The sequence below is a fragment of the Poeciliopsis prolifica genome, unplaced genomic scaffold, assembly GCF_027474105.1.
Source record: "Poeciliopsis prolifica strain line A6 unplaced genomic scaffold, Auburn_PproV2 SCAFFOLD004, whole genome shotgun sequence".
NCBI classification, from domain to species: domain Eukaryota; kingdom Metazoa; phylum Chordata; class Actinopteri; order Cyprinodontiformes; family Poeciliidae; genus Poeciliopsis; species Poeciliopsis prolifica.
In genome coordinates this window covers 1,869,711-1,896,268 of record NW_026562379.1, presented here as the reverse complement: position 1 = coordinate 1,896,268, position 26,558 = coordinate 1,869,711, and the positions used below count along the sequence as shown (strand labels likewise).

At 38.6% G+C, this 26,558-nt stretch overlaps 1 protein-coding gene across 2 annotated transcripts in view; it reads right to left on the bottom strand.

Annotated features, from left to right (window-relative positions):
• The window catches only part of cbl (Cbl proto-oncogene, E3 ubiquitin protein ligase), a 43,112-nt gene extending 17,743 nt beyond the window's left edge, over positions 1-25,369 (bottom strand). Inside the window, exons 1-4 of one of the 2 annotated variants that reach the window (XM_055029087.1) lie at positions 24,474-25,369; positions 18,036-18,283; positions 2,940-3,086; positions 1,644-1,800 (exon numbers count right to left, since the gene is read on the bottom strand). In XM_055029087.1, the coding sequence (XP_054885062.1) occupies positions 1,644-1,800; positions 2,940-3,086; positions 18,036-18,283; positions 24,474-24,620 (699 nt within the window). In that variant the 5' untranslated portion in view covers positions 24,621-25,369. Of the gene's footprint in view, positions 1-1,643; positions 1,801-2,939; positions 3,087-18,035; positions 18,284-24,300; positions 24,406-24,473 lie in introns of those variants that run through there. The other variant, XM_055029088.1, reaches the window with a different exon arrangement.
• Positions 25,370-26,558: the final 1,189 nt, after the last annotated feature.

Genomic DNA, 26,558 nt, shown 5'->3' with positions numbered 1-26,558 from the left:
AATTCAAAACCTACAAGGATTGGATTTCTGACGCAGGCCCAGTTTTTAGTGGTTTTAGTGGTTAAAATATGCAGCCAGAATCGAGCCGTGGGTTCCAAAGAAGATTGTAAATCTTGCTGAAGTTTCAAACACCAGTTAAGCCATTTGAATGTTCGAGGCTTTAATGTATATGACACATTTTAACTGAGTGGGCCATTGGTAAACTTTGGGATTCTGTCATTCTACAATGAGGAAAAAGAGTATTTATGACCCCGCCTTTTCAACGAGTTCACCACTTATCCAGAATAAGCAATGCCCAGAGAAACTGCAGAAAGCCAAGTGCCATCTTGAGCTTCAAATAGATCACTTAGCATATTAAAATATTAAAGCACATAACTGCATGACTCCAAAAGTTGCTTGGACTGGCTCTTAGGAGAAAACTGCTTTCTTTTTACTTCCTTTTTACATGTTCATTTTTGGCCTTTTATAACAAGTTTGAGAAGTGACGCTGTTCATGTGAGGATGTACTTAGTTTTAAAAACCTGTAATAACCAGGCCTCATATGTAAAATCATGTCTTCAAACATGAGTGACCTTAAAGTGGACATTTTGACACAAATCCATTGAGTTGTTGAGTCAGTGAAAGTATTTTAGGCATGAATGGACATTCATGAACCCAACAGGGACATGGAAAAGGCTTCAGGTGTTCTCAGCAATGAGATTAAATGTTTCCTGTGGCTCGGACAAATCAGCTTATATTAAAACTCGTGGCTTGTTTTTTATAGTTCTCCCACACAGGAAGCGACTGAACTGTCTTGTTCAGTCAGAGTGCGTCATTTCTTCTTGCAGGCCTCATGCTAACCTAATTATACACCATCTTGCTCAAACAACTTTCACAAAAAATGTTAATTGAACAAACTGTACTTTTAATTTTTGGTTTTCTTTATGCTGCACACACTTTTACATTATTTTACATAAATATACAACTACTACTAATCTTTTACACAGTGTCAATAGGTTAAGAACAAAATGGTCTCGGAGTTACTTCCTCCGAGTCTGAGGAGGTTAAGAGGAGATCTTTTTTTGTTTGGGGGAGGAAACGTCTAATCTGTTTAGGCTTCATTAAGCCTGTCAGAGCTTTGCGCACAAGTTCCAAGGGATAATGTCACCCAGGGATAAATGACACTACAGCATAACAGTGGTTTATGATACAAGAAGACGTGTGTAACTTAGAAAGGTAAGCATGTTTACTAGGGCCTTTTCTTACCATTATTTTTAACAGTTGTAACACGTTTATTTTAATACTGATGAAAAAATGTATATGTGCTGTTCAACATCAACCCATGCATGTGCAATATAAACTTGTGACAAAATGTTATTGCTTGTAACAAAGTGTGAAAATATCTTGAATTTAACAGCTTGTATTTAGGATTGTCAATATTTCAATGTTTACTATTTTTTCCTGATATGTATATGCAAAACTAAAAAAAAAAATCAACAAAATTGTGTAAGCAAATGAAAATCAAAAGGTACAATAATGTTTCACAAAATGTAGGAGGGGCGTTTTAACTTCCATTTCATGACTGGACAAGAATACTGATGAATAAATGACTTTTTTTTAAAAATACTTGAAAGGTGCATAGCATGTTTGTGTGGAGTTTCTACCTGGAATAGCCGAGTGAAGATGTCGAACTCAAACACTGAGATATAATCGTTGCAGGTAAGATCTATGGTGGATTTGAGAGCCATGGCCTCCAGACCAGAGCTGATGTTATGAAACTCATGGAGAGACTGTCGGAACACCTTCCAAGGCACAATGGTTCTGGGAACAGACCGACAATCATACATTTACAAGAGCTTTGGATAACGTTGTGCTTAAAGCTTACGCTTAAAAAACAAGCTAAAACAGTTCCAGTCTTGTTTTAAATCCGGATTAGTAGTCTGCTGTAATGTGAAAATAAGTTCTTGACTCTGCAGAAGCCTGCTCATCCCGAGCCTGGTTCTACTGGAAGGTTGTTCCTGTCAGGAGGAAGTTGACAGGAACAACCTTCCTCTCCACTGTCGCAACTTTCTTCACAGGAGGAGAGATTGCTGTAATGTCAGTGACTTGAAGCAAACATCTGAGAGTCACTAGACCGCTACACAATCAACTGAAGTTTACCACTTCTATATTCTGAATTAATTGAACTGTACAATATGACTATAATTGAATAAACTAAATAGAGTTTACTCTTCACTGGATTTTGTTTTTGTAATCACATAAATCGTATCCATTTGTTTTGTGATGTTGTAAACTAATGTTATAAAAGTTTACTAGAATGAACTGAATTCATCTTGTTGTCCAGTTCACTTAATTCTCATTGGAAATATAATAGAGGAAAAATTGAAATGCTATGGAAACGCTATGGTATAACAAGAGTTATGTGAACACTAACTGAATTGCTGAAATGTCCATGGCTACATTGAACAGTGGCTGAACTTAATGTTATCTAATGCATAAGTGCAAATGTTGTGATGGCTCCCTGTTGTGCTTTTAAAAACAGTCTGGAATCTGCCTCTTTGTAGACAATTTGATTAAAGACAGGTACGTTAGAGCAAAGCTGGGGAGGATATCATTTGGTTCCAATATCATTTTCATACTGTAATAATAAACTCGCTGAAGATGTTTCCAAACCCCCAAAATCTGACTTTTTGCTGACTCATACCGTCATCACTTTTCTTAACTTCTTCTTAAATGTGGCCGGTGAGCTCAAATAGTCTAGCTGATGTTTATTTTTAGAACACCATTTTGGTTTAGGATCTATATACAATAAGACTGTGCTGAACTAGCAAGTTTTTACTGGTAACTTTATCACTGCAATAAATACCAGTACATATACTGACACATTTTAGGTCCATATGGGTTATACCTGTGCTACATGAATAACTCCACCATAAAAAGACAAAAACGATGGTTCTTACTTGTCCCCAAAGGCGCGCCTCCAGAACTCTGCAGCATCAGCTTTGGTTATGCGGAAGTTGTCACCTTGAAACAGGCCATTGGGGAAAATGGCTTTCAGCTCAGCCAGCATGTGACTGAAGATCAACGACAGCTTGGTGAGGTTTCGTCTGAAAAGTGGAAAAGAAAAAAAAAAAAAGAAATTTTTAAAATCAGTGGATTTTTCTTAAAAGATCACCAGAAGTATATCACCATCACCATTTTTCAGTAAACATCTAAACTTGTTGAATCCAAAAACAGAAACACACAATGAATTAATTTAAACAAACACTGAATGATAAGGCAAGCATTCAAATCTACCAACATTTAAAACAGCTTTTTACTCGGTGTATCTTTGTCTGACGTTAAAATTTGCTTAGTTTCAGAAAATTTTTATTTGGATGAAAATGGGTAAATATTTTTGTGGCACATTACGTCCTAACTGGTCATTTGTGAATATTACCAGAAAAAACACAAAACTGAGAAACCGTCACAGTCTATGGACAGTTTGTCATTATATTTTAGCAGAAATGAGCCGCTAAAAATAACAAGAAAAAAACCTGCCAAATCATACAAGTAAATTGCTATAAATAAAGTTTGCTTTTGTTGGGCGAAAAACAAAAACCCCTACTGCTGGAATTTGGCTCAGTGAACGTAAAAGTAAATCAACATGCTTATAGTTGATATAGTTTATTTAAGCCTCAATGGTGGCTTTGTAAATAAAGATGGCAAGAACTGTGTGTCCTCCAACAACCAAACAACTTTAATTTTTTCACAGATGGTTTGAATAGGGCTGGAACAGCTGACACAAACTGAACTGTTGGCAGTCACTGGCCATAAATGGACCACATCAAAGATGTTGGCACATTCAGTTGTGATTAGATATAATAGGATTTAATAGGCATTAAACAAATGCCTGGAACATTTGTGCCATCCATTTTAATAACATGTTACTTTTTATTTTGTGAGGCAAACTTAACATCTTTGCTTCAGAAGGCCAAAAGAACAACTGATTTTGGGTTGTTTTGTAGTCTAGAGGGGGATTTTCAGAGTTCCCAGTAGGGAAAGAGCATCCCATTAAGTTGGAGCTCCACAGTCAACCCTCAGTTGTGTGTCCAATATGGCTGCAGCAGATTTATGGAAGTTGTGAAAGCTGCCAGTAAAAACTAGTTATTAGCGCTTCTGGGGGTTTGCGTCTCTTAACATTTGTGGTGTCAAGTTTCTAGGTTAGAAGACTTTTATAAGATCGTGACAGATTAACTTTTTCCCTTTTGATGTGACCTACAAACTGTGGAATATAAGAGAAAAACTTTTTGGGTTCTTTTTGGATAGGATTCTATCAGCATGGAACTTTTTAATTTGGGACAATTTTCTCATTCTTTGCCAAAATCTAGATTTGTCAAATTACGAGAAAATCTTTTCGGCACACCCCTCTATAAATCTTACCACATTATTAATCTATTTAGTGTTGGGCTATGTCTGGGTCATTACATAACTTTGACATTTTTCTGGATCTATGCTCTGGGTTGATATGATAAGTCTGAACACTGGTATTTTGAATTGCTCATAATCCCCTCCACCCAGTAAAAGACGAATATAAAAAACAATATGTTCAAAGCATGAATCACCATCACACTTCACTGTGTTTCTGCACATTCCTATTGCAGTCAGAGACAAAAGGTCCAAACTTTGACTCAGACTAGAACACATTTTCCCGCAAGTGCTTTTGGTTGACTTTAAATATGTTTACGAGGGGCTTGAATGATTTTCTGCCTGTTTTTCTGTCACCCATCCTGATAGCTCAGACATATAAAAAACAGGGGTGCACCAATTGCAGTTTTCTGGCTGATCGGTGACTACCAATCTTTCAAAAAGCCTAACATGCCGATTCCGATTTTAACCGATACCAATTTTTCTGCATGAAATGTCGCTAAATACAGCAAGAAATAGGACTGTGTAATTTAATCAACCCTACAATATTTACCAATATTCTTTTCTCACAAAGTATTGATTTTTCATCTGCTGGTATTGGTACATTAAATGCCATTTTGAGTTTTATGTCAAATCCACATGAATAAAATGACAGCTATCACATGTGACTTTTTTTTTTTACCCAGTTGCACACGTGCATTATGAATGACATGTAACGAAAAAAAAAACCCAGTTACAATTACTTAAATAAAGAAGTGAAATAGATAAATTACAGTATCTAATAAGTGAATAAAACATAAAAGGTTTGTTTTCTGCATTAACCAAATACACAAAGCCACACAACTAACTTTTAAACAAAGCAAATGACTGACACTTTTTGTCCACTCAGTCCTTTTGCTGCAATGAAAGCTTTCTGCAGGTCTTCTACTTAAAATGAGTTTTAAAATAGTGATTTGTTCTGAATGCAGTCACCCAGGTATGCACTCATATTAACCAAGTTTTGTTATGTTTTTTTATTTTTAATTTTTTAATTCTCAGTCTGAAAAAAAATCTGTTTTTCAGCCTAGCTTTACAGGTTATAGGTCAAATATAACCTTTGAAGGTTATATTGACCTTTTGATAAGGTCACTTCCTTATCAAAAGTTTTGAAAAGGAAGTAACCTATTTACATAGCACCCCTTACTGGTCAAAATCAAGCAATTTAACAGGGTGTATAGACTTTTTGTACCCACTGAATGTGACATCTACACACACCAAACACTCATACAAGTGACTAGATGACGAAAAATCCAGAGAGATTAAGGGTTACAATATTCAAGCAACAAATAAAAACATAAAATTGAAGGCTGAGTTTCTATTTGAAGTTTCTCCTCGTTAAAAGCGTCCCACAAAATGCAGCAGGGCTCCCACGGACGTATGAATCAGCTCACAGGATGAATTAGAAATTGAGGCTGCAGGGTCTTTCAGTTCTGACTCAGTTTCAACAGGGCTGGTCAACAAGCGCAGAGAGGAGGAAGTGACTGATGGGTTGGAGCGGAAAATAAAGATGACACAACAAGGAAGCTGAGAAGAGAGCAAACTAGAAGAAGAGCAAGAGAGAACTGTCATAAGAAGTAGAATAAGAAGCGAGAGTCCATGCTGACAATGACAGACCACACTTTAGTACAGCACTCTGTGCTGAAAAAGTGAAGATTAAAAGAGCAGCCCCGAGACCGAGCTGGCAGGCTGAATTGACATGCACGAGACAGTCGGCGCTGAAAACGCTGCAGCTGCCTCGCACCACAGCACACGCCCAGCAAGAGGAGGGGAGGGGTGCAAAGAATGAATGAGGAAGGACAGAAAACAAAAATGCATTAAAACAATTATTGCAGGGGAAAAAAGTACTGCGCTTGTCAGGGAAGCATATAAAACTGGAAAAGCCTCTCATTAGTAAATGATTTTCAAACCAGTGAACACTTGTGAAGTTCACTGTCTAACACTTTGAAGTTTTTCTTCCACTTAGACTCTACAGAACTGACTTTATGCTGAATCCAGCCACAGTAAGTTGCCTGCACTCGTCGGTAATGCCCAGAAACAAATTAGCCGATCAACTACTCAGAAATACTAGGATGAACTTGTGATTCTTCCGGCAAGAGCTTCTTTACCTCAAGAGTTTACTCATAAATGGTGAGTGTGTCTTCGGCAGTAAAACCTCCACAGGACAGACGACCCTCCATTTCTTCTGCTCCCTGGATGCGTCAGTGTTACTCAGCCTTAAAGCCATCATCTCATCCATTCCACCTCTGCATGCTTTTATCTACTCTACAACAACCTCCCACTGTGATCTGCTTTCTTCCAAAACCAAAACCCTCGTTCCCCCTTTCAGGTTTGTTCGTTCATCTCACCTCTGTAACAGATGTTGTATCTATTCTGTTAAAGTGTGTTTATCCACTCACAGCCTCCCTGATTTTGAAACATTCATGCAGGCTGCCAACAATTAGGAACCCTCCATTTGATATCATTTCTTATTCATCAGATTCTCCCTTGGTCGATGCACATAGTCTGGACTGAAATCTAAGTATAGTTTATTAGCTTCCCACATACATACTTATACTCCTTCAACTTTTTTTGCATTACTTCAGCATATTTCATGTAACAGACAAATACAAAGTAGCACTAAGTAGATGGAAACAGTTGTTTCAAAATCACAAATAACACTGCCATGCATTTGTCTTCAGGTCACTGTGTAAACACTGAACAGTTCACAACAATTGAGTCTTTTTGGGCGTGTCTCACCAACTTCTAGAGAGAAAATTTGCTTTGCCCGTTCTTCTTTTAATCATAGCCTAATGCCTAGACCGTTGGATGGACAACAATTTAATTTATGTTGAAGCCTTGCCACAGAATCTCAATTGGATCTGGGTATAGACTCTCTCTGGGACCTTTGTAAGACATCATTAATGTTAAATAATTTCACTGAACTCCAGTCCAGAATCGCACAGCATTCTGGGGGATGTAGGCAGAGGAAAGACGAGTTACTGATGTACATTAGTAACTAGAACATTAGAACAGCGCCTCTTAGCAGCTATAGCTAGTACCATGCAGTGAGTCATGTCAATAAAGTTATATTTTTCTAATGTGTGATAGGCAGGACTATGTCACAAAAATGGACCAATATAGAATAACTGACCTACTTCCCACTTTCTCCATATATATGTATTTTTTAATTCAATTTCTTTCTGATCTGGGAAACGTGATACCCTTTGACTTTGTTCCGTCTTGGTTGGTTTGCAGTTGTGACATCTTCTATACTAAAACGTCCTCTGCATGATGTCTGAACTCTGAGATATTGTGTCATTGCCCATTTTATCTGTGACTTCCTCCCCAAATTGGTGGGCAAATGATACCATTTGCCCACTGATGTACTCTCTGAGGCTTTCACAGAACCGCTAAATTAGACTTAAAAAGATAACTTACAAATAAGGCGAGGTCTGAAGGCAGTTTGTTGACAAAGACTTTATTTTAGGGTATCAAAAGAAACAGAATTAAATACCACTACTTGCCACTAATTTTAGATTTTGTTTTTTTTTAGGTAAAATATTAAGAACATCATCTATGACTGCCCTTTCTACCTTGTTAAGTATTACCCCTCAAAAAATCCCATGAGGTTTGTGGTTGTAAAGTGACAAAATGCAAAAAGGTTCAAAGGATACAAATGCTTTTGCAAGGCAAAGTAGCTCTCTGAAAGATAGAGCGGCTTAACGGATCAAATAAACATTAACTTTTAAATGTTGCTTTGAACAGATAATTGTTAAAGCCACCTCAATAATCCCACTGGAATGTACACACTATTCTTTCCCTTTAAAAAAAAAACAAACATTAGTTTTCACTGGATAAACTCAGCTTCCACACAACACCAGCACTTAGATGTTTCCTTCGTGAGACACACGGCAGGAACTGTTATTAAAAATTCAGTGAAGTTACCATACAAACAGAAGCAGAGGAAGCTTCAAAAGGAAGTAGAGCCACAGAACTGATCAGTCAAAAAAAGAACAAAAAAAGGCTTACTGCTCATTTATTAGTTTTGTGTGAATGTGTACAAATAGATGACAAATAGAGCCGTTCAAGCTTACAATCCCAAAAAACACCACATAATTTGACAGAAATGAATTTTCATCCCATGTGATGGTACATGTCAACTCTGAGCCAATCTGAGGGCCTGCGAAAGCAAACAGTAGTCTAGTATCAAGTACACAGTCTGTTCCAGATGTCTCCAACACCAGATCTGCACAGTCCATGAGATCACTTTGAATATTTTTAACAGAATATTACACGAAATGAAGAACTGGCTTGAAAAGGAATGGGCTTTAATCTGCACACCTGTTAGACTTATTACATAATCACCTAATCTGACTTCATCTGAGGCTGAAATCTAAATTTCCAGAGATGACTGCCTTCTGTTGAGCACATACCAACAAAAGACATCTTACATTTAGGAATCCTTTTCACTCCAAGCACTTTAATAGATTCAGCCACATAAAAGAAAAGATTTTGCAGTAAACATGAACAGTAAATGCATATCAAATTGATTTCAATGCAAAGAATCCATTAATCATAGCAAATTGCCAGACCTGTATGGTTATGAGAACATGTAATGATGATAAAAGTTAGGGTTTGTATAGGACAGGCTTAAGGCCCGTCTCAGCCCTCTCTGTCCTTGCACTTCTACATCCCGCAATAGCAGTTCTGTGCTGTGTATACACTGGGCGGCGGCCAACACTTCAGCAGCCAACCACTACAACGGTGACTGCTATTTAAGCTCCTGTGCCAGCAGTGACCATGCAAACTGAGTGGGCAACCACCACACAGAGAAGTTTGGTGACCTACTCTTACCTGCCATGTGTGTTTAGAATATGTTTCTCTCTCACTTGACCTTTCACCACGAACGCAGCAGAAGAAAAACAAAAAGCCAAACCTTTTTCGAACACTACGTTTTTGTCCTCCTTCCCCCTCATGCTATATGGTAACCTCTGACCTTGCAGCTGGCTTTTCCCTTCCTGTTTCCTGCTGGTTGTGATAAAGAAGCGCAGCTAGCCAGCCAGTGCTGTAGTGCGCTAACACAATGCAGCACAGCCAGCACAGGTCAGGCTTGCAGAATCAGAGTCTGTACGGACTGGTAGGAGCAACACTATTAAGCAGCAACATTATTGGCTTTTAACGCTAGTTAACGCGGAAATCCAGACCAAACAAGGAGAAATACATCTTGCCCTGAGGTAAGACACAAGCACAAGCCTGTGTCAAATTTAGTTCACAGCACACACACACACAGAGTCGACGAGGTTTTAAAAAGATTGGGTTTTTTTTAGATCTTCTTGGTAAGTGATCACTACAAGATACAGAGGAGAAACTGTAAGTGATCTTTACAAGACTCATTTCAGCATTCAGTTTGGTGACTCAGTCATTGCACCAGAAGGAATCACAGTTTTTCCCCACATGTCATGATGGTGATAAGTAAAAACAGATTGAGAAAACTGAGTTTCTCGCTGCTATTATTAAAGCAATAATTCAGCAAAATCATGACTGCAGTTTTCCCCAAAAACCCACGAAGCCCGCTGATAAACATCATTGCCTATCCAAACTGTTTATACTCTTGATGTTTGTGCCCAACAACCTAACTAGACGCCAAGTGCTGAACTGTTGCACAAATTATAGGATTTCAGTTACATGTAAAATGATCTGCTGGTTTAAATTTCTGCATGTTTGGCTATAGCCAGGGGCATATCTTCACAGGAAACATAAAACACGCAGCTCTCCAACACCACACTTTGGTGTCGCAACAAAAAATTCTGACAAAGGAGGGAAAAAAAGACTCAATCATTTTATTTTACATCCCTGGTGCCAAGGTTTTGTAATTTTTTTGGAAAGCGATCTTGATGGAAGTGTCCTTAACTCTGGGGAGCATTTAACAGAAGACCTACTGAAAAACACTATTTCAAACAAACTTTTTAGATTTTGCTACAATAGCTTGATATAAATATACTTGTTCTTGTTTATGTTCAATCTAAAGAAAAAAAAACTAACAAGGTCTAAAATAAAGGCAACCCTTGAAGTAATGGATTCATTTCTTCGTTTCTTTTCTTTTTAAGCCTGGTACTATTTTTCTCATTCACATGCTCACATTCTTTATTTTTCTCCATGTACTTAAGCCTATGTGTTCATGTTCAGGTGCTACAACTAGAAAGGTAAGCAACAATAACCTTTTAAAGGCTTTCCAAAGTCAAAATAATATGACCTTATTGGAGATGATAAAACAAAGAGGCAGCTTGTAAGAAAAACAAAGAAACAAAAGCATTTTAACACCTTTATGGAGTTTTCTGTATGTAGAGCTTTGCAATACTACATTAAACTTCATAAATGTAGTTGTGGTATAATCACAACCTTTAATGTGTGATTATGGGGCACTAGTTTGTGGAAGTAAAGGTACACAGATTGTGATTTTTAACATTATTCTCAAAAAATGGAGCCTGCTTTCAAAGCCACCAATACATTGCCCCTGCTAAGGAAAAGCATTCCCACAGCATGATGCTGTTACCACCATGTATCACAGTGGCAATAGCATTCAGAGTATCACTAATTATTGGGTTTTTCTTCACACAGCACTTTGCATGTCACTGGCAGATCTGCCGGGTCTGTCAACCACATACATTCCCAATTAATTACGCACTGTAGAGCTATGTTTTAATTCTCATTTACCCCCTTCTCTTAACCATAAATTACAGGATTAAAGTGAAATCTTCTCAGAAAATATAAATTTAATACCCAACTGTTATTTTTAGCTTAATCCTTCAACTTCCTAGACCATGTCTGAGCTCACTTATCTCTGCGTGCATAAACGGCAAGCACTCGTTGTACAAAGCAGAAATGATAGTGAGTTGCGTCATCCTAATCACCATAATCTAATAGTGTGAGGATGACATGTGTTGGCTGCTCAAGATGCTACTGCGACATAAATAGCCAAGACGTTCAGCTGTGTGTGTGCTTAAACATATCTGCACACGAAGCCTCAAACCTTGAGAATGAAAACCGAGTTGAAGGTGAAATATCGTCAGCTACTTAAGCGTGAACAGTTTCTTCCGTTCCACATATTGATATCAATATGTCAGTGAGACCAACCACTAAATTATTTCATCCTTAACTCACAGTTCTTTGACGAAAAGGACAAAACACAGCGTATCTGTTGGCAATGCAAAAAAAAAAAAAAAGACGAAAAAAAGAAATGAGCCCATAGAAATATCCAAATCAAAACAAAGCAGCAAATAAACCACAGAGGTGTGAAACCACTGGGCTTTGTATATGGAAAAACATGACTGACTAAAGTTATGTTGAGGTAAAATTTAAATAAAATTTGTTTGACTTGAGTTGAACTAAACATACAAGACACACCCTCTCCACCCTCCACCCCCATCTAGTTGACCAATGAATAAAAGTTTTAATCATTGCCCTTTTCCTCTGACTAAAACTTAAGAGTTTACGGAGTATTTCAACAAATATTTTATGCATTTCAGTTCCACTGGAAACAATAAACAAATTATGTCTAACTTCAAATGTACTTTGAATCTGTGTGGCTAAAAAACAAAACAAAAGCTAAATTTATGCCAACAGCTGCTGAAAAATGCATGGATGGATGCAATTTATGCAAATGTTCACGTTTAATCGATTTTATCAGCACTGTAATGCACTGATGCATTTCCCAATGAATCCAACCAAAATTACAGATACAAAGACAACGTTATAGCGAAGGGGATATGATGGCTTCTCCTGATAGTCAAAGTGCAGGCCGGTGCATTCTGAAGCAGACCTTTGTCACACGTAGGTGTCAAGCACATTTACAGAAATAGGAAGTCATAATTTAGAACAAAGATCCTTCCCTCAACCAAAACAGGAATACCAGAAACATAACATTTGAGAACTTGCAAAACATAAAAGAGGAATATTCTTGGTTACATTGTTTTTTTTTTTTTTTAGGAAAGGCTGAAGCAATGTTAATATAGAAAGGAAATCTTTCAAAGATTATATTTTTGAGCTATACACACTGAAGTTTCAAACTAAGATACAAAATTGAAGACAAATGCAAACACAACAGGAATAGCGTGTAAATCTACAACCTCATTGGATTAAAAACTACCGAGCAGTAAGCCACAGGAAGAACGAATCTCATGCAAATCATGCACAACACCCATGTGTCACATGAATGTATGAAAACATGACCTTTCCTAAAACAGAACTTGAAATAAGTGTTCCAGAAATGCTGACGTTTTTGTCTACTGCAAAGCATGAATTTGGTTTTCTCAGAAAAGTAAATTTTTTTTATGAAATGGGACAGAAATGAGAAAAGCAACACAAATAAATCTAACTTGATTATTAATGTTTTGTGCCAAACTTCTTAGGAGATTTTCCATGGAGCAGCTACTGAAGCTCAGAAAACAACCAACAGTAGCCAAGATAAGAATGAAGAATTGTGTCCAAATTATTGCTGAATGCTCGACAATTATTGTAGCTGCGGGGAAGGCTGAATGACTAAAAGCTTGAGGAAGTTGATCCTGTTGTTGACCATTATAATAATATCACATAGGTATGTGTGGAATGCACTTTTCTATTGTGTCAAGATCTAATGGAAATTGTGTCAGAAAGAAAAGGCAGTGATATTAGAAGAAAGCCTAAAAGAAAAAATGGTGTTGGTTGGAGAACCAGATTTTCAGAAGTAATGTTGCAAAGTCAGATTCTCCAAGTGTTTCCAAAAGTCCAAAGTGAAATCAAATTCAAGTGAAATATTCATGGAACTTGAGATTTTCAAATTGGGAAGCCTAGGCGTCACAAACCTCCCGGAGATCATCAACATGCAAACAAAAAACTACAGGAACGAACGGTCAATTTACACTTCTTAAAGCTTGTATAACATTAAAGCATACAGATAGATGTATGCAATGTTTATTTTGAGTAAGTGTAAGTATTTTTCTCTTGTGTGATGAAGTCTTCAGTAGAAGGAAAGAAGAATAGCATCTGAGGTTAGGTCGCAAAGATGCACAGAAATCGGTACAAGCAGAAAAAGCCTGTTCAATGCATCTCTACTTAGCAAGTGTGGAGTATAAAGTAAAACCTCATTTTCTAGAGCTCTTATTTTTGTTTTAATGCTGGGCAAAGACAGTTAATGTTCTGAAAACTGCAATAAATCTTACTCTGATTTTAATAATGGCACTAACTAAATTTTATTTAATTTGTTGTTGATTGAAAAACAGTACTTTGATTAAAATAAAAGCACTTGTTGAGCTTCACTTTGGTGGATCTGCTGTAAGAATTCATTAAAAATTAAAGGGAAAAAAAAAAACATCCATTAGCAAATGTATCATTTTCCTTCACCTCTATCACTTTCGACAGTCTGTCCCTCTGTGCAGCTGCATCACCCTGCAGCTCATAACCTCACCACTTCCTGTAAGCAGCTGGATCTATCAGCGTTCGTCAGGATGCAATGGTGGCGCAGCTCAAAAGAACGAGCAAACACACTGGAGAAGTCCAACTTCCTCAGTCTTTAATTATATTAACCCCCAACTTTTTCTTACCACCAAACATTTAAACACCTTCTATGCTGATTAGGTTGAGATAAAAGCCCTTTTACCTTGTTCTCATTTGATGAATAAAAGAAACACTGTTCTAACTTGAACGTTTATCTAATCTCTGTGAATTTTCCTCTGACAGAGGACCTAAATGTCTGGGCTGTGCTGCGTAAGGTTACTGGAGGAAGTAAGTGAAGTAAAAAAGGAGGAAGTGCTGACTGTTATGTCGACTCCCACCGAATATGGTATGCTAGTGTTAATAATTAAGTCTTACTCGCAGCAGACACACTTTTGTGCTCACTTTCATGCACTGTGAACAACAGCGAGCCCTTTTCCTTGAGCAGTCACTTCAGAAAGTGAAACTCACTGAATATTTCAAATACTTATTTTCATTTTGCACATGACTGCATGCAAATAATAAAAATGTCGCAATTTGTGTCTCAGAAAATTAGAATATAGTAAAAAGGTGAAATATTGGAAACTTTTATTAGTTAACTTAAAAGACCTGGAGAGATTTTCTGAAGCTAAAAACAGTCTCGAGGTCAGTCGGCTACACAAAAATGCAGAAGACAGTCATCAACGCTCCCACACAGAGGGGAACCAAAAAGAAGTCACTGCTAAAGAAGCTGGTTGGTCACAGAATGCATATCCAACAGAGGATTGAAAAAGGGTGGCAGGAAGAGATGCACCAGGAATAACTCCAGCCTTGAGAGGTTTGTCAAGCAAAATCCACTCAACAACTTCATAAGAAATTAACTGACACAGGAGTCACTACGCACCGACAAGCCCTATGGGCTACAGATGTATTTCTTTTGTTAAGCCACTGTGAGCCAGAGACTGGACTGCTGCTCACTCAAGGTCACAAAGTCTGGAGGCAACGTGGCAAAGCACAGTTACTTGAAGTCCAGTGTGAAGTTTTCAGTCAGTGATGATCATGTCCTGGTCTCTGGCCCATTGCTGTATGTGTTCCCCTTCCCTTTTCTGTACTCCCCATTTTTTATCCATACACTATACAACAAAGGCCACTATAGCATAAAAAATCCTTAAAACAAAATAACAAAAAAAGAAAAATCAATGAGTCAGGGTGGCAGGTCCTCTGTTGATGTTGGTCCAACGTTTATGTTTATGGAAACGTTAATTTTGTTTTCCAGACAGTCTTTGCACCTACCCACCCTGCCAAAGGTACCATAAGCTGGTTCAGGGAACAAAGAGTTACTGTGCTTGACAGACCAGAAAACTCACCTGGCCTGAACCTTGTAACATGCAATTTTCCCTTTACTTGTAGAGCTCAAACCTTCTTGAGAAACAGGCTTGCACAGCAGAATACTCACTTGTATCTTGCCATGCTATGACTAAGGAACAGGTGAAATCTTTCACTCCGCATTAAATTTAGACATGGGAAAACCAAACCACACCCTCCATCAAGTTTTGGGGAGATGATAACAAGGATCTTTTTTCATTTTTGGTTTTCCCCAATGACGGTGTTGTTCACTATGACCTGACAGCTTTGCTTTTATTCCATTCGTCAAAGGTCGAAGTTCCAGAAGTCTTACGGCTTATTCATATGAAACATTGCTTATCCAAGTCAACCTCTGTTTTTATCTCCACATTGAATCCAAATGAGTTAAATATTTCTCTGACATTATCATCAACAACTTCAACATGTACCCTACTATTTACTGAAGCTACAATAGTAGCTCTTGAAGCTTTCTGCAATTGGTTGGAGAAGTGTACAGTCTGATGGCCGGAGTGAATTGGCAAAACAAAAGAAATAAGCACTGGTAACTGCAGAAATTACCGTTCCCGTTGGACTTCTGAGTCTAAGCCACATGTAAACCCTGCTGCAGCCTAAACACACACTAGTATCTCTCTGGCATCCAACATAACTTAAGTGGGCTGATACCCATTGGTTAGAGTCACAGGCACTGCCTTCTCAATTTAAACAATAGTCACCTTTGTGTGCGCAATGTCTGGTGAGTGTATACGAGCGCATTTCTTCTGCTTTTCAGCAATAATTTATTTTTTCTCAGTCTCTCATTGCAGTGGAGTGAGAATGGAAATTAATTTCACACTGACAAATACTTAAAATGGTAACAAGCAACTTTATCTGTGTTCAAAACAGAAGGGCCTAAAATTGAAACTTCCTCTTCTCTTTGGTTGCCTTTGTGGGGGTTTGTCTGCAAGATTATGGTCTTAGCAGCTGAGAAAAAACCATTTCACTGAGGAACTGTGAAACAAGATGAGGATGTATCTCTTAGCAAATGACGAATAAAACTGTCACCTACATCTGTAAATACACCAAAAAGAATGATCAGTCATAGAACAAAATGCTACCTCTATTCAGACAAATTGTGTTACATTTAAAAATATTAATGCAATTTCAGACCGTTCATTCCCCCCTCGTTGCCTGTCTAGCCAAAAAGTGAAAAAAGATTTTGTTTCGTCTAACTGCTCTGAACAACTTCGGCTTTTTCACCTACAGCTTAAAGTATTTTTGCAAATCTAACATCCAGTTCAACCAAAGGTAAAGTCATCACTCTCCAAAAGTTCAGAGATTAAAAAAGTACCACAATAACACATTATTAATCAACAATTATGCTACACAAATTGGCAGCCTAAAGATTTCTATAAATATTGCCAACTTTTTCTTATAAATTGATCGGATTATTGGACTTTTAATTCAGAATAAATGATTATCTTCTGCAGTACATATATGATCAGACACAGAAAGCAATTTATCTTAGCCACTCTATAAAACGACAAAAGAATCGAAGTCATCAGCAGATATTAAATAAATAAAAATACTAATCTAATTATGCAGATATCTATCTTCACAGCAAGGAAGCCTCTGAGAAATATGGTTCTACAAATCCTGGAGGTTATTTTACTATAATGAAAATGAATCCCAGAAGCTCACAAACCTGAAGCAAAGAGTCACAAAGTCTGCATAGCATCCAGGATTATCGGAGAAACAATTGGTTGCAATATTTATTGCACCAATGCCAGTTAAATGACACCAGATACCCAAAAACTTTCTGAGTTTTAGCTTCACTGTCAATAAATTCTCATCACGTTTGAGAGTCCATTTCTGAACATTCACAGATTGTCAATATATTGTTTGAGGACTGGCTATGATTGAGCTTCTATTAAAATCTTTTAGCAAATATTAGAATTGTAACTTCCAACCATTTCTTTGTCAATGTGATATTGTAGACTTAGTGTATTGAAAGTAAAGTTTTCTTTAATTATTTATATACCACTTCACCGAGATGCCAGTAATGGTAGAGGTTCCCGTACATTTGCATATGTAGAAAATCTTCTGAGATCTATATTTACTGACTGGTAACAAAAAACTTTTTTTTGCCTAATAATAGTCATAATTGAGACAGCTTGTTCCATTTTATAGAACTGACACTCCCACAAACCTTCATCAATAAAGTTACAAGAAGTTTTCTAAGCTTTTATAGCCTTTGTTTTGTGACTCTGCATATCACAGTATGATGTTGGACAAAACTACATTTTAAAATTTATGGAAATTACACAAAAAAAGTGCAGCCCACACTTAAAATTCATCAGCGTTGAATTTTGTGTTCTTACTTAGAACTACTTCTGCTGTCTGTGGTTCTGTCTACCTATTTCAACATTCAGCCTTTTTCAAAAAGAATAAGCACTTCTTTTTAGTGCGAGAAGCGAGCTATTGTTTCAAACTTCTAAGAATATCAAAGAGCTAGCAACTGTAGCAGCTAAAGAACATAGCGAATAGATGGCAACGATAGAGAGGCTCAAAAACAAAGTGCCAGGCAGCTGTAGAATGAGCGCCCTTCTAACCACACACCCTAGCTTTCTCAAACCACAACACCTCTCTTCTCCTGTTTTGATACATCTTGAACTACAACTAGCCTAAGGGGGTGGGTATGGCTGCCATTGTTCTCAAAATGATTCCGAATGAAGCACAGACAACGTGTTACATTCAAATTACTCATTTCAGGTTAATTAACAGAACGTACTGGCAAGGCAGCATAAAATAAAGACACAAACATTTAGGACCATTTCACAGACCTGGGTTGCGAATTCTCCTCATACATGCGCTCCTTGCCTTCCTTGAACAAGCTGATGGTCTGCTTGGTCTTCTTGGTCAGGTTCTCCATGAAGACCCGGAAGTACTCGTTGTCTCCCAGAGTCTCCATTTTGCCCTCATAGCGAGACAGGATGGTGCGCAGGTGCTGGTACGTGTCTGGCAGCAGGTCGAGGATGTAAGGGGGGCTGTTCTTCAGAGCCAGTTTGGGGTTTTGGCACAGCCGTACCACCTGCAGAAACGGGAGGATGTGAGGGGGAGAACAGAGACACGGTTAGGAGATAAGAAACCAGCTTTGGGAGGTTATGTGAAAGAAAATGCACAAAAAAGAAAGGTTCACAAAAAGGGTGTGAGGAGAAAAATGTGGACAGACAGATTACCGTAGATGACTGTCACCATGTATTTTTAGGCTGTACATCAAAATTGCAGTTTATAAATGATTAAAAACCAATTTTAATAGTATACCCCTTTGAGTGATTAAACCACTCAAGATGTTTCCAGGGAGGCCAAATAGGAGTCATGCAAAACAGAACATGCCAACAAAGACTGAGAGAAAGGTCCCTAAAAGCCCAGGCCTTTTAGAAACCAGCAACCTATGCATTATGTAATACACTGAACATTCAGGCCGTCACTGTATGGTATCATTAATTATTTTACAAGCGCTGCACTTCCTTCATAAAAATGTATCAGCCCAAAACAAAGGCTGAGTGCATCCATGTACAGCGTCCTGCCAAAGTATTCAACAGCCCCGTAGACAGACGACTGCAAGAAGACTGGCGTCAAGCCACACCTTCCAGCGCGGCGAAGAGCCTGCTAGAATACGGTTTACATCAAACCGTATTCGTTTGTAAGAGTAGCCTTGTCGATGTCAAAACCAAACCCAACTGAGGATCTGAGACAAAACAGATGTTGAGACGCTCTCTGATCATTGACTGAGCTTGAGTTGACTGCAAACAACAGATTAAAAAAAAAGACAGTCTGTATGTAGAGATTTGTTAAATTCACATACCATTTTATTTCCTTTCACAATTATAAACAACACATAAAATTTCAATAAATTGCATTGACATTTGTGAGACGTAAATGTAAAAAAGTTTAATTGAAGTCACATAAAAACTTCTGCAAACTATTGTACACTGTCTTTTCCCCCAAAACACATCCACAATCCTCTTGTTTTACACCAGTTTGTTCTAATCAAGAATGCTTGAGCTTTTTATATGCTGATTGTGCGAGTCCCTATCCCCTCCCATGTATGTCCTTCTGCATGTTTGGAGAGGCTATTCATGTGTTTACACCAATTCCACATTTCAATCTGAAGATCCTCTGCCACTTATGCCTTCAAAAAATAATAAAAACACTCATTCTCTTTGCTTCATATTTGGACATGATTATCATGCAAATTTGAAGAGCTCAAGTGTCTTGAAAATATGTGCTTCATGGCTACTGCCCCCCCAGTAAAAACTATAACCAAACAAAAATAAACTCCTGGTGGATTGCTTTTGTAAATGCTTTATTTGAAGTTCAAAATATCTTTAGTCCCAACCAGATGTACTCAAGTTTACTGAAACACACCTGATCTTCAGTAATGTTGAACCTTTCATCGCCAATCTCACTGTAACTGAGTCACTTCGTTAACCATAACAAAAAAAAAAAAAAACAACTAGAAAGATACTGGCGTAAAGCCTGGAACACTCTGTCATGAAGCTCGGTAACACGACTGCAGCCAACGTGCACACAACTCCGTTTGTTTAGTTGCAAAAACATGCAAAGAAATAAGTTTTCATTCACAGATCTGGATCTGAATCAGAGCTTCTTTGGCAGCCTTCAGTTGCAACCAAACTATCATGTCAGCAACAAGGCATGGCTCTTTTTTTTTTTTTTTTTTTTTTTGCAAATCAGGCCAAATGATTGTGTGCTGATCATGTGGGAGGGCAGGAAAGAAATACGGCAGGTACACGTCTTGAAAATGGCTGTTATGAATTGCCTTGCCTTTTATGAGAGTCAACTGTTTTCCATTAGGGAGGGAAAATAAATAATCAAACCTCAGAAGACGTTGAGTGATTTATAAGTTTGGTAAAGATTTGATTTTGGCTCAATTACTTGTATTATGGTGTAGTTAAAATATTAAGAGGTTCATGTCAGAACCTCTAACATTTTTCTGTCAAACCACACCCCCAGTTTAACGTCTCAATAACAAGATGTGAGAGAAGGTGTCAGTAGAGGTCAATTTTTGAGCAAAAAATAAGCCACACGGTATAATTTATAACATACCGCCTATTAAGTGTTCCTTTAGAGAACAGTCTTTAAAAAGTGCTATTTATTTTATTATAGCCGTCGTGCCGTATCTATATTGTTCCATTTTTTCCAAGCCACTCATGACTTCACAGTTCAAGCCACAAATAAAACTGACAGAGATAAAGTTTGCACTTGAGCTCGAAGAACCTTGAATCAATTTATAGCTGACCGACTGAACCGACAGCCCTCTGAAGAGCAACCGAAACAGCTTCAGTCGTGCCATGAGGAAACCAGATGATTAACCGTCTCCAGAAGTAAACAGGAAAATATTACATAATCAAATAACCATTAGTTCCAGCAGAGTTTCCCAACTTAGCATGTCCTTCATTTGAAGGCATTTTTAATCTTGAAACCGAGAAAAGCAAGACAGATGCTTATTATGTGCTTATGGCAGAAAGTCTGACGTACGAAGTTGTGTTGCATTCGTGAACTTTGACGAGAGAACGAGAAATGTATCCACCACACATTTACAGAGTATTAATCAGAAGACACTGTCGGTTAGGCATTGCAACAAAGAAAATTGACATTTAACCGGAATAATAAATGGGATACATTGCTCTCCCTCTACATTTAAAACCTTTTAACTTAAATTTTTTAGTACAAATATCTTTCAGTCTAATCTAAGATTCAACACGATCAACTATATTCTTGTCTTTTTTTTTTATGTCTATAGACAGACAATTGTTACATCTAACCAGAGATAAGATTTACACCGCTATCACCATCAACGCCTGCCAGATTTGAACTGAGCATGTAGGCAATATTGCATGCCTACATGTTTGATGCAGCAACATCTGGGGCCCTTATATGTCAGCGTTTATTAAAGCTCCCGTCTTTAAATGAAAGCTCGACTGCCTCTCAGCAAAATGCATTCCACCTCTACCCCACTTCCCTCTGTTCAACCCCTTCAAAGACAGCTTCACACCTGGCGCTGACATGGTAGGTTCATAATAACCGAAGGTGGCCTGTAAGAAGTAGCAGACTTCTTTGAGAAATGAACGCTAAACAGAAAAAGATTAAATTGTTTGCCCTAACTTTGTATTTTTCTTGTCTAATACAGTCATGTGGCTGTTATTTTTTCTGTTAAGTAAGTGCATTCATTGTTCGTGTTATTAACGTATTGCTTGAGTTAATGGCACATTAACTTGGTGGCATAAAATGTAAAACCGACAACAATTTTATAATATTTGTTGTAGCAAATAAAGAAAGCAATTTGGTGTGTAACTTTTTAGGCATACACTGCTGATTTGTTGAACAAATAAAATTAACTTGCATTCCACAGGGATTCTCTGAACCAATTATTGTGAAAATATGTACTAAGTATTACTGGACACTGTGTCCTATGAGCAAACTAAGAAATTTTCTTGTGCGACTTGTAGAACGATCTTTACAATGTTCAATTTAGAATAATGAAAACTCAGCCTAAAATACATCATCATGTCTGCAAATGTTTAAAACTCAATTTAAATTTTATTTTGCAAGATTACAAAAGTTATATTTTAACTATGACACAAAGCAGAACAAATGGTGAGTACTATAGTTGCACAAAACATAAATAATACATGCAAAAAATTTTTTACCATGGTACACAGGATTATTTTGTTACAAATTAGTTTGGCTGATGAACAAAAAATGTATCAACATTTTTTGGCTGATACAGAAATTAAGATTTCATAATTATTATTTTTTTTAAATTACACAATCCAAGGAAAATATTACATTAAATAAGGAAATTAATTTTATGCTGATCTAATTAAGTGTGCAAATATAATTTCTACCTCTTTCTGTTTCAAAGTTATAATTTTTTTCTTCAGTAAAAGAACCACAAATGAATTAAAAATATGCAGGTTTATACACAAATTTAATTGAAAAATATCTGAATAGATCAAGAACAGCTAATGTGCGCCACTGGCCTGAGCCAGCTAACTTCACCAAGGTTTAAAAAATTGTTATGGTTTCAAAACGTTTAAAACTTTCTGCCCGTTCCTAAAATTCAGAGTGCTTTAATTGAAACATCAGCGTCACAAAATCACAAACAGCAGCGTTGTGAGAACTAAAACAATGCCATTCATGGATGTGTTACCTTCCTTTAATACATTACCAACTTCTGCAAAGTAGATAATATTTGACATGCAAATTTTAGCATTTTAGTTAACGATACTATAAAAACTGCAGTTAGCAGACAATGCTGGCTACTGTTTGCCAACATAATGTGAATAGTCTGTTAGCTAATTAGTAGCTAATGTAATCACTCTTACCTTTACAATAATATATGACATTCATTATCGACAGCAGCTTGCCAACGCTGCCTGAACAAATGGTGTTCCTGGTGTTTATATTTGCCACTTTAAAGTGTAACTTTGTCTTGGATTATTTTATACAAATGTATGTTTCAGATTTTTAATGTGGCTTAAAGTCCAAAACTGACAAACGGTGGGCTTGACACGCTATCAAATCCCTCAGGTTTTAGGACCATTCACATTTAATGACAGGTACTATTAAAATTTATTTAGGAATTTTTCAAAGTGAGATAAAACTTTAAAAGGCTGGCAAGTTACGAGTAGCACGTTCATAAAGCAACCGAATACAGACTGTACCCAAGCAGGTAGCCTGATTAACGGGTTAATGTGTTACACATACACTACTCAGCACATGACAACCACTACCACGTTCAGCAGGTGGTAATTCAATGTTTCTTTGCATCAAAATAACAGATAAATGTTACGAAATACACATTATGAATATATTAATGCTATTATTAAAGTCGTTTAAATGGGATCCCTACTCTTTAGACAACATGCATCCATCCATGCATCCATAGTCTATGCTTATCCTCAAAGAGGAGCCCTGAGGCTGTGCCACCCTGGGCACATTGCCAGTCCATCAGAGTCCTACAGTAGGTAGTTATAGTTTTAAGACTACAATGTACAAATGGCATGTATGTTAGTGCAGGCTGCACTAATGACTAATTAAGGCCAAAAAGGTGTTGCATTTTGAACATAGCAGGTGTCAATTGTTCACTTCTGCCCAAGTCTTTGTATTAAAAATAAGAAAGACAAGTTAAAAGATAAAATTATGGAAACTAGGATATCCAATATATTATCTTAGCATCAACAAGTTAGCAAGAAGTCGGTTGCTTTTGGGTGTTAAGTAAAAGCAATTAAATTATGCTACAAAACTCAGCTTAAAAACTGTGACAGGATGAATTGCTGCTAGTGGAAAAATATGTGAAGACACTGTTGTCACACTTTTGATAAACTCAAAGGAACTTTTGAAGGGAAGCTCCAACACATTTCCTAAGCTATTGGTGCATGTTAATATACATGGCCAGACATCAGTTGCTTTTTAAACAAACTGCAGGAGCATGAGAAGTTTTGTTCCTCAAGTCATTTCAAAATGTCGTTTTCATCTCGCAGGACTAAGATTAAGCAGAAAACTCTGGTTGGGCAGTAGCCTCTTCACTTCACAGCCAACAGCCGAGGTATAAAAAAGGAAGAGCAACCCAAAAAAGCTGCTTGAATCTCACAGGAAGCTGGGGGTCGAGCTGCTTCTGACTGTTTTCCGAGAAGCAAGGTGTACGATGAGTCTTCCTCGTAAAAGAAAGAGCTCAAACGTTCCGGCGACAAAAGACACATTTCGATTTATTGCACTTTTCGACGACTGACAGGCAGCTGGCTGAAAGTGCAGGAGTGTTCAAAAGGGAAGTAACGCAGACTTGTGAAGGCTGCACTATCCGGGTCTCTGGAGGGTCGGGTTCAAACGGATTCCGTAACCATTTAAGTAAAAAGTGTAATAGTTGTGGAACAGATGACGGCGCTACCACAGTTTAGCTCAGACTTTTGACTGATGTTGGGAGCAGGTCTGTTTTGCCATGTCCGGAGGCCAGTATCAAACTCAGCTTGTTTTACTGGCCTCTCTGTGTTAATGATTGTCAGTGAATTAATAAACACTTACGAGTTTAGATGGTAAAACGAGCCGAAGTGAGATATTATATACTGTCCCCACAGCTGACGAGCTAACCGAACATTAGCTACAAAGATTAGCTATCTGGTTAGCTACAGTTAGCCCAGAGAGCCGTTGGTCACCAGACGTGTAAACATCGCGCGGTGGTGTTCGTGTTTGCTAACCTTGTCCATCAGCTTCCAGCACTTCTCCACGGTTTTCTTGTCCACGGCCCCGGGCTGGTGATGGGAGTGGAGGTGGTGATGGTGTGGCTGGAAGGCATCCTTCATCATTCCGATGATCCCCCCACCTTTCTTCAGGTTCCCTGCCATCTTCCGGCTCGGTTCGGGACGGAGGGGCACGGAGACGAGGCAGGGCGGCCGAGGATCACGAACACCAACCCGCCGCCTGCAAGTTGGCTTTACCGGGCAGTGGTGAACCCGTTACCCCCCTGCGAGGACAGCGCCCGAGGGGCGAATCCGAGCCAGGGCGCGACGGTGGGGTTAGACGGGAGGGTTGGAGGGTGCTATCCGCTGAAGGACCCCATCATTAGGAGTGAAACCGGTCGACGGGAAGAAACGTCCAGGTTGCGGATGAGATGTGCACAACGGCCCCCTTAAAAGCCCTGTCGCTGCAGCTAGCAGCCCGGCTCCGCTCTCCCTCTCTGCAGGGACCAACGCAGGCTAATTAGCAGATCCGCGTCTGCTCGCCATCGGCAGGAGGACAATAGCACCCTTTCTGCGGCCAGACGCCCCGAGGACCCTAGCACGTCCTCTCCTCTTGACAAGCCCTGCTGTCGTTCCCCTTTTTCTCTCAGCAGCAGCTCTTCTCGCCCGCGCCGCGTCTTGACGGGAAGTTGAGCGGCGGTGTGACAGAGTCAGCGCTCCCCTGCGGGCGGTGAGGGTGACGACACCCTCCGAGCGAGCACGAAGAGGAAGTCGCACTTCGAGCTGCGACGGCTCCGCGGTCACAAACGGGAACAGGGGTGAATAAATAATTGTGCGAATTAAACATCGCCCAGTGTGTTCAGCTTCCCTCAGTGACGTTTCTTTCCCCCCTCTGTACGTACCTCTTCCGCGCGACACCCCCACCCACCTTTATATTTCCACGCCTTCTTTGCGCGCGCTCGCGATCCAACGGAGGCCGCCGGGCTGGCGGGCGCGCGCCTCCGGCTGTGCAGCGCATTCATGAAATGCTGGGGATTTGTTGAACGCAGCTCCGGATCAGAACCATCACGCTGTTGGCGCGATGGCGAGGACAAATGCATTTTCGGAAAATACATTTGCGGCGTGAGATTTTGCTCTTGGTAATCGTGTCTGGTGTCAGGGGAATGTGAGAAAGTGTTTAACATTTTGTCTCGTTTCAACTGCTGGCTTCATTGCATGTGAATAGACCCACACAAAGAAACGCATCATCATAAAGTGGGTTGAATCAAAACTTTACATGATGTTTTTTACGTTTATTTACCAATGCAAATCTGAAAAATTAGTGGAACCAATTTGTTTTTCTTCTTTTCTGCAATAATATTTTGGCGGAACCACATTATACAGCGACCTGTCCTTTTGGGTTTGACCAGCTTTGCACAACCAGTGGCTACATGTTTTTTTTTTCCTGGTAACTTCTGCAAAATAAACTTTTTTGAGCTTTATGTCATGTTATAATGTTATTCCCTCATCAAAAACATAGCAGAAGATTTGTCTTGACTCATTAAGTGTTAAGCAGTTTTCAGGTACTATGTATTCACTGTAGCTTTGGCTGTGTGTTCAGGAGTGTTGGCCTGCTTCAAGGTGAAGCTCCATCTCTTTGCACTTCTGAGAAATATTCTTCCCAGACTGTAGCATTTTCCTCAATCTACCTTCTCATTAACTTTGACCAGCTTCCCTCCCCAATGCCGTAGCAAAGCGGAAGCATGAAAGAACAATGCTGCCACTGTCGTGTTTCAGTGTGAGGACGGTGTGTGTGCGTTTTTCACCACGCACAACATTTTGCACGGAACTAAAAAGTTTTATTTTGGTGTCAGCAGACTTGCGCAGCTCCTTCCACGTGTTTGCTTTTTCTGCAACATGTCTTGTGGGAAACTGCAGCAGGTTGAGGTTTTTCTTTTTCTACAACACTTTTATCCTCGTCAGTTCGGCCAATTTCTATAAAGGCCATTTTATGAAATGTTCCACTAACAGATAATTAGCTTTATTGTTATTTTTTTTACTGTTATTACATAGTTTGACATATCCTGAATATAAAGAGTGCAACAGAAATGCTATGCAGGGAGT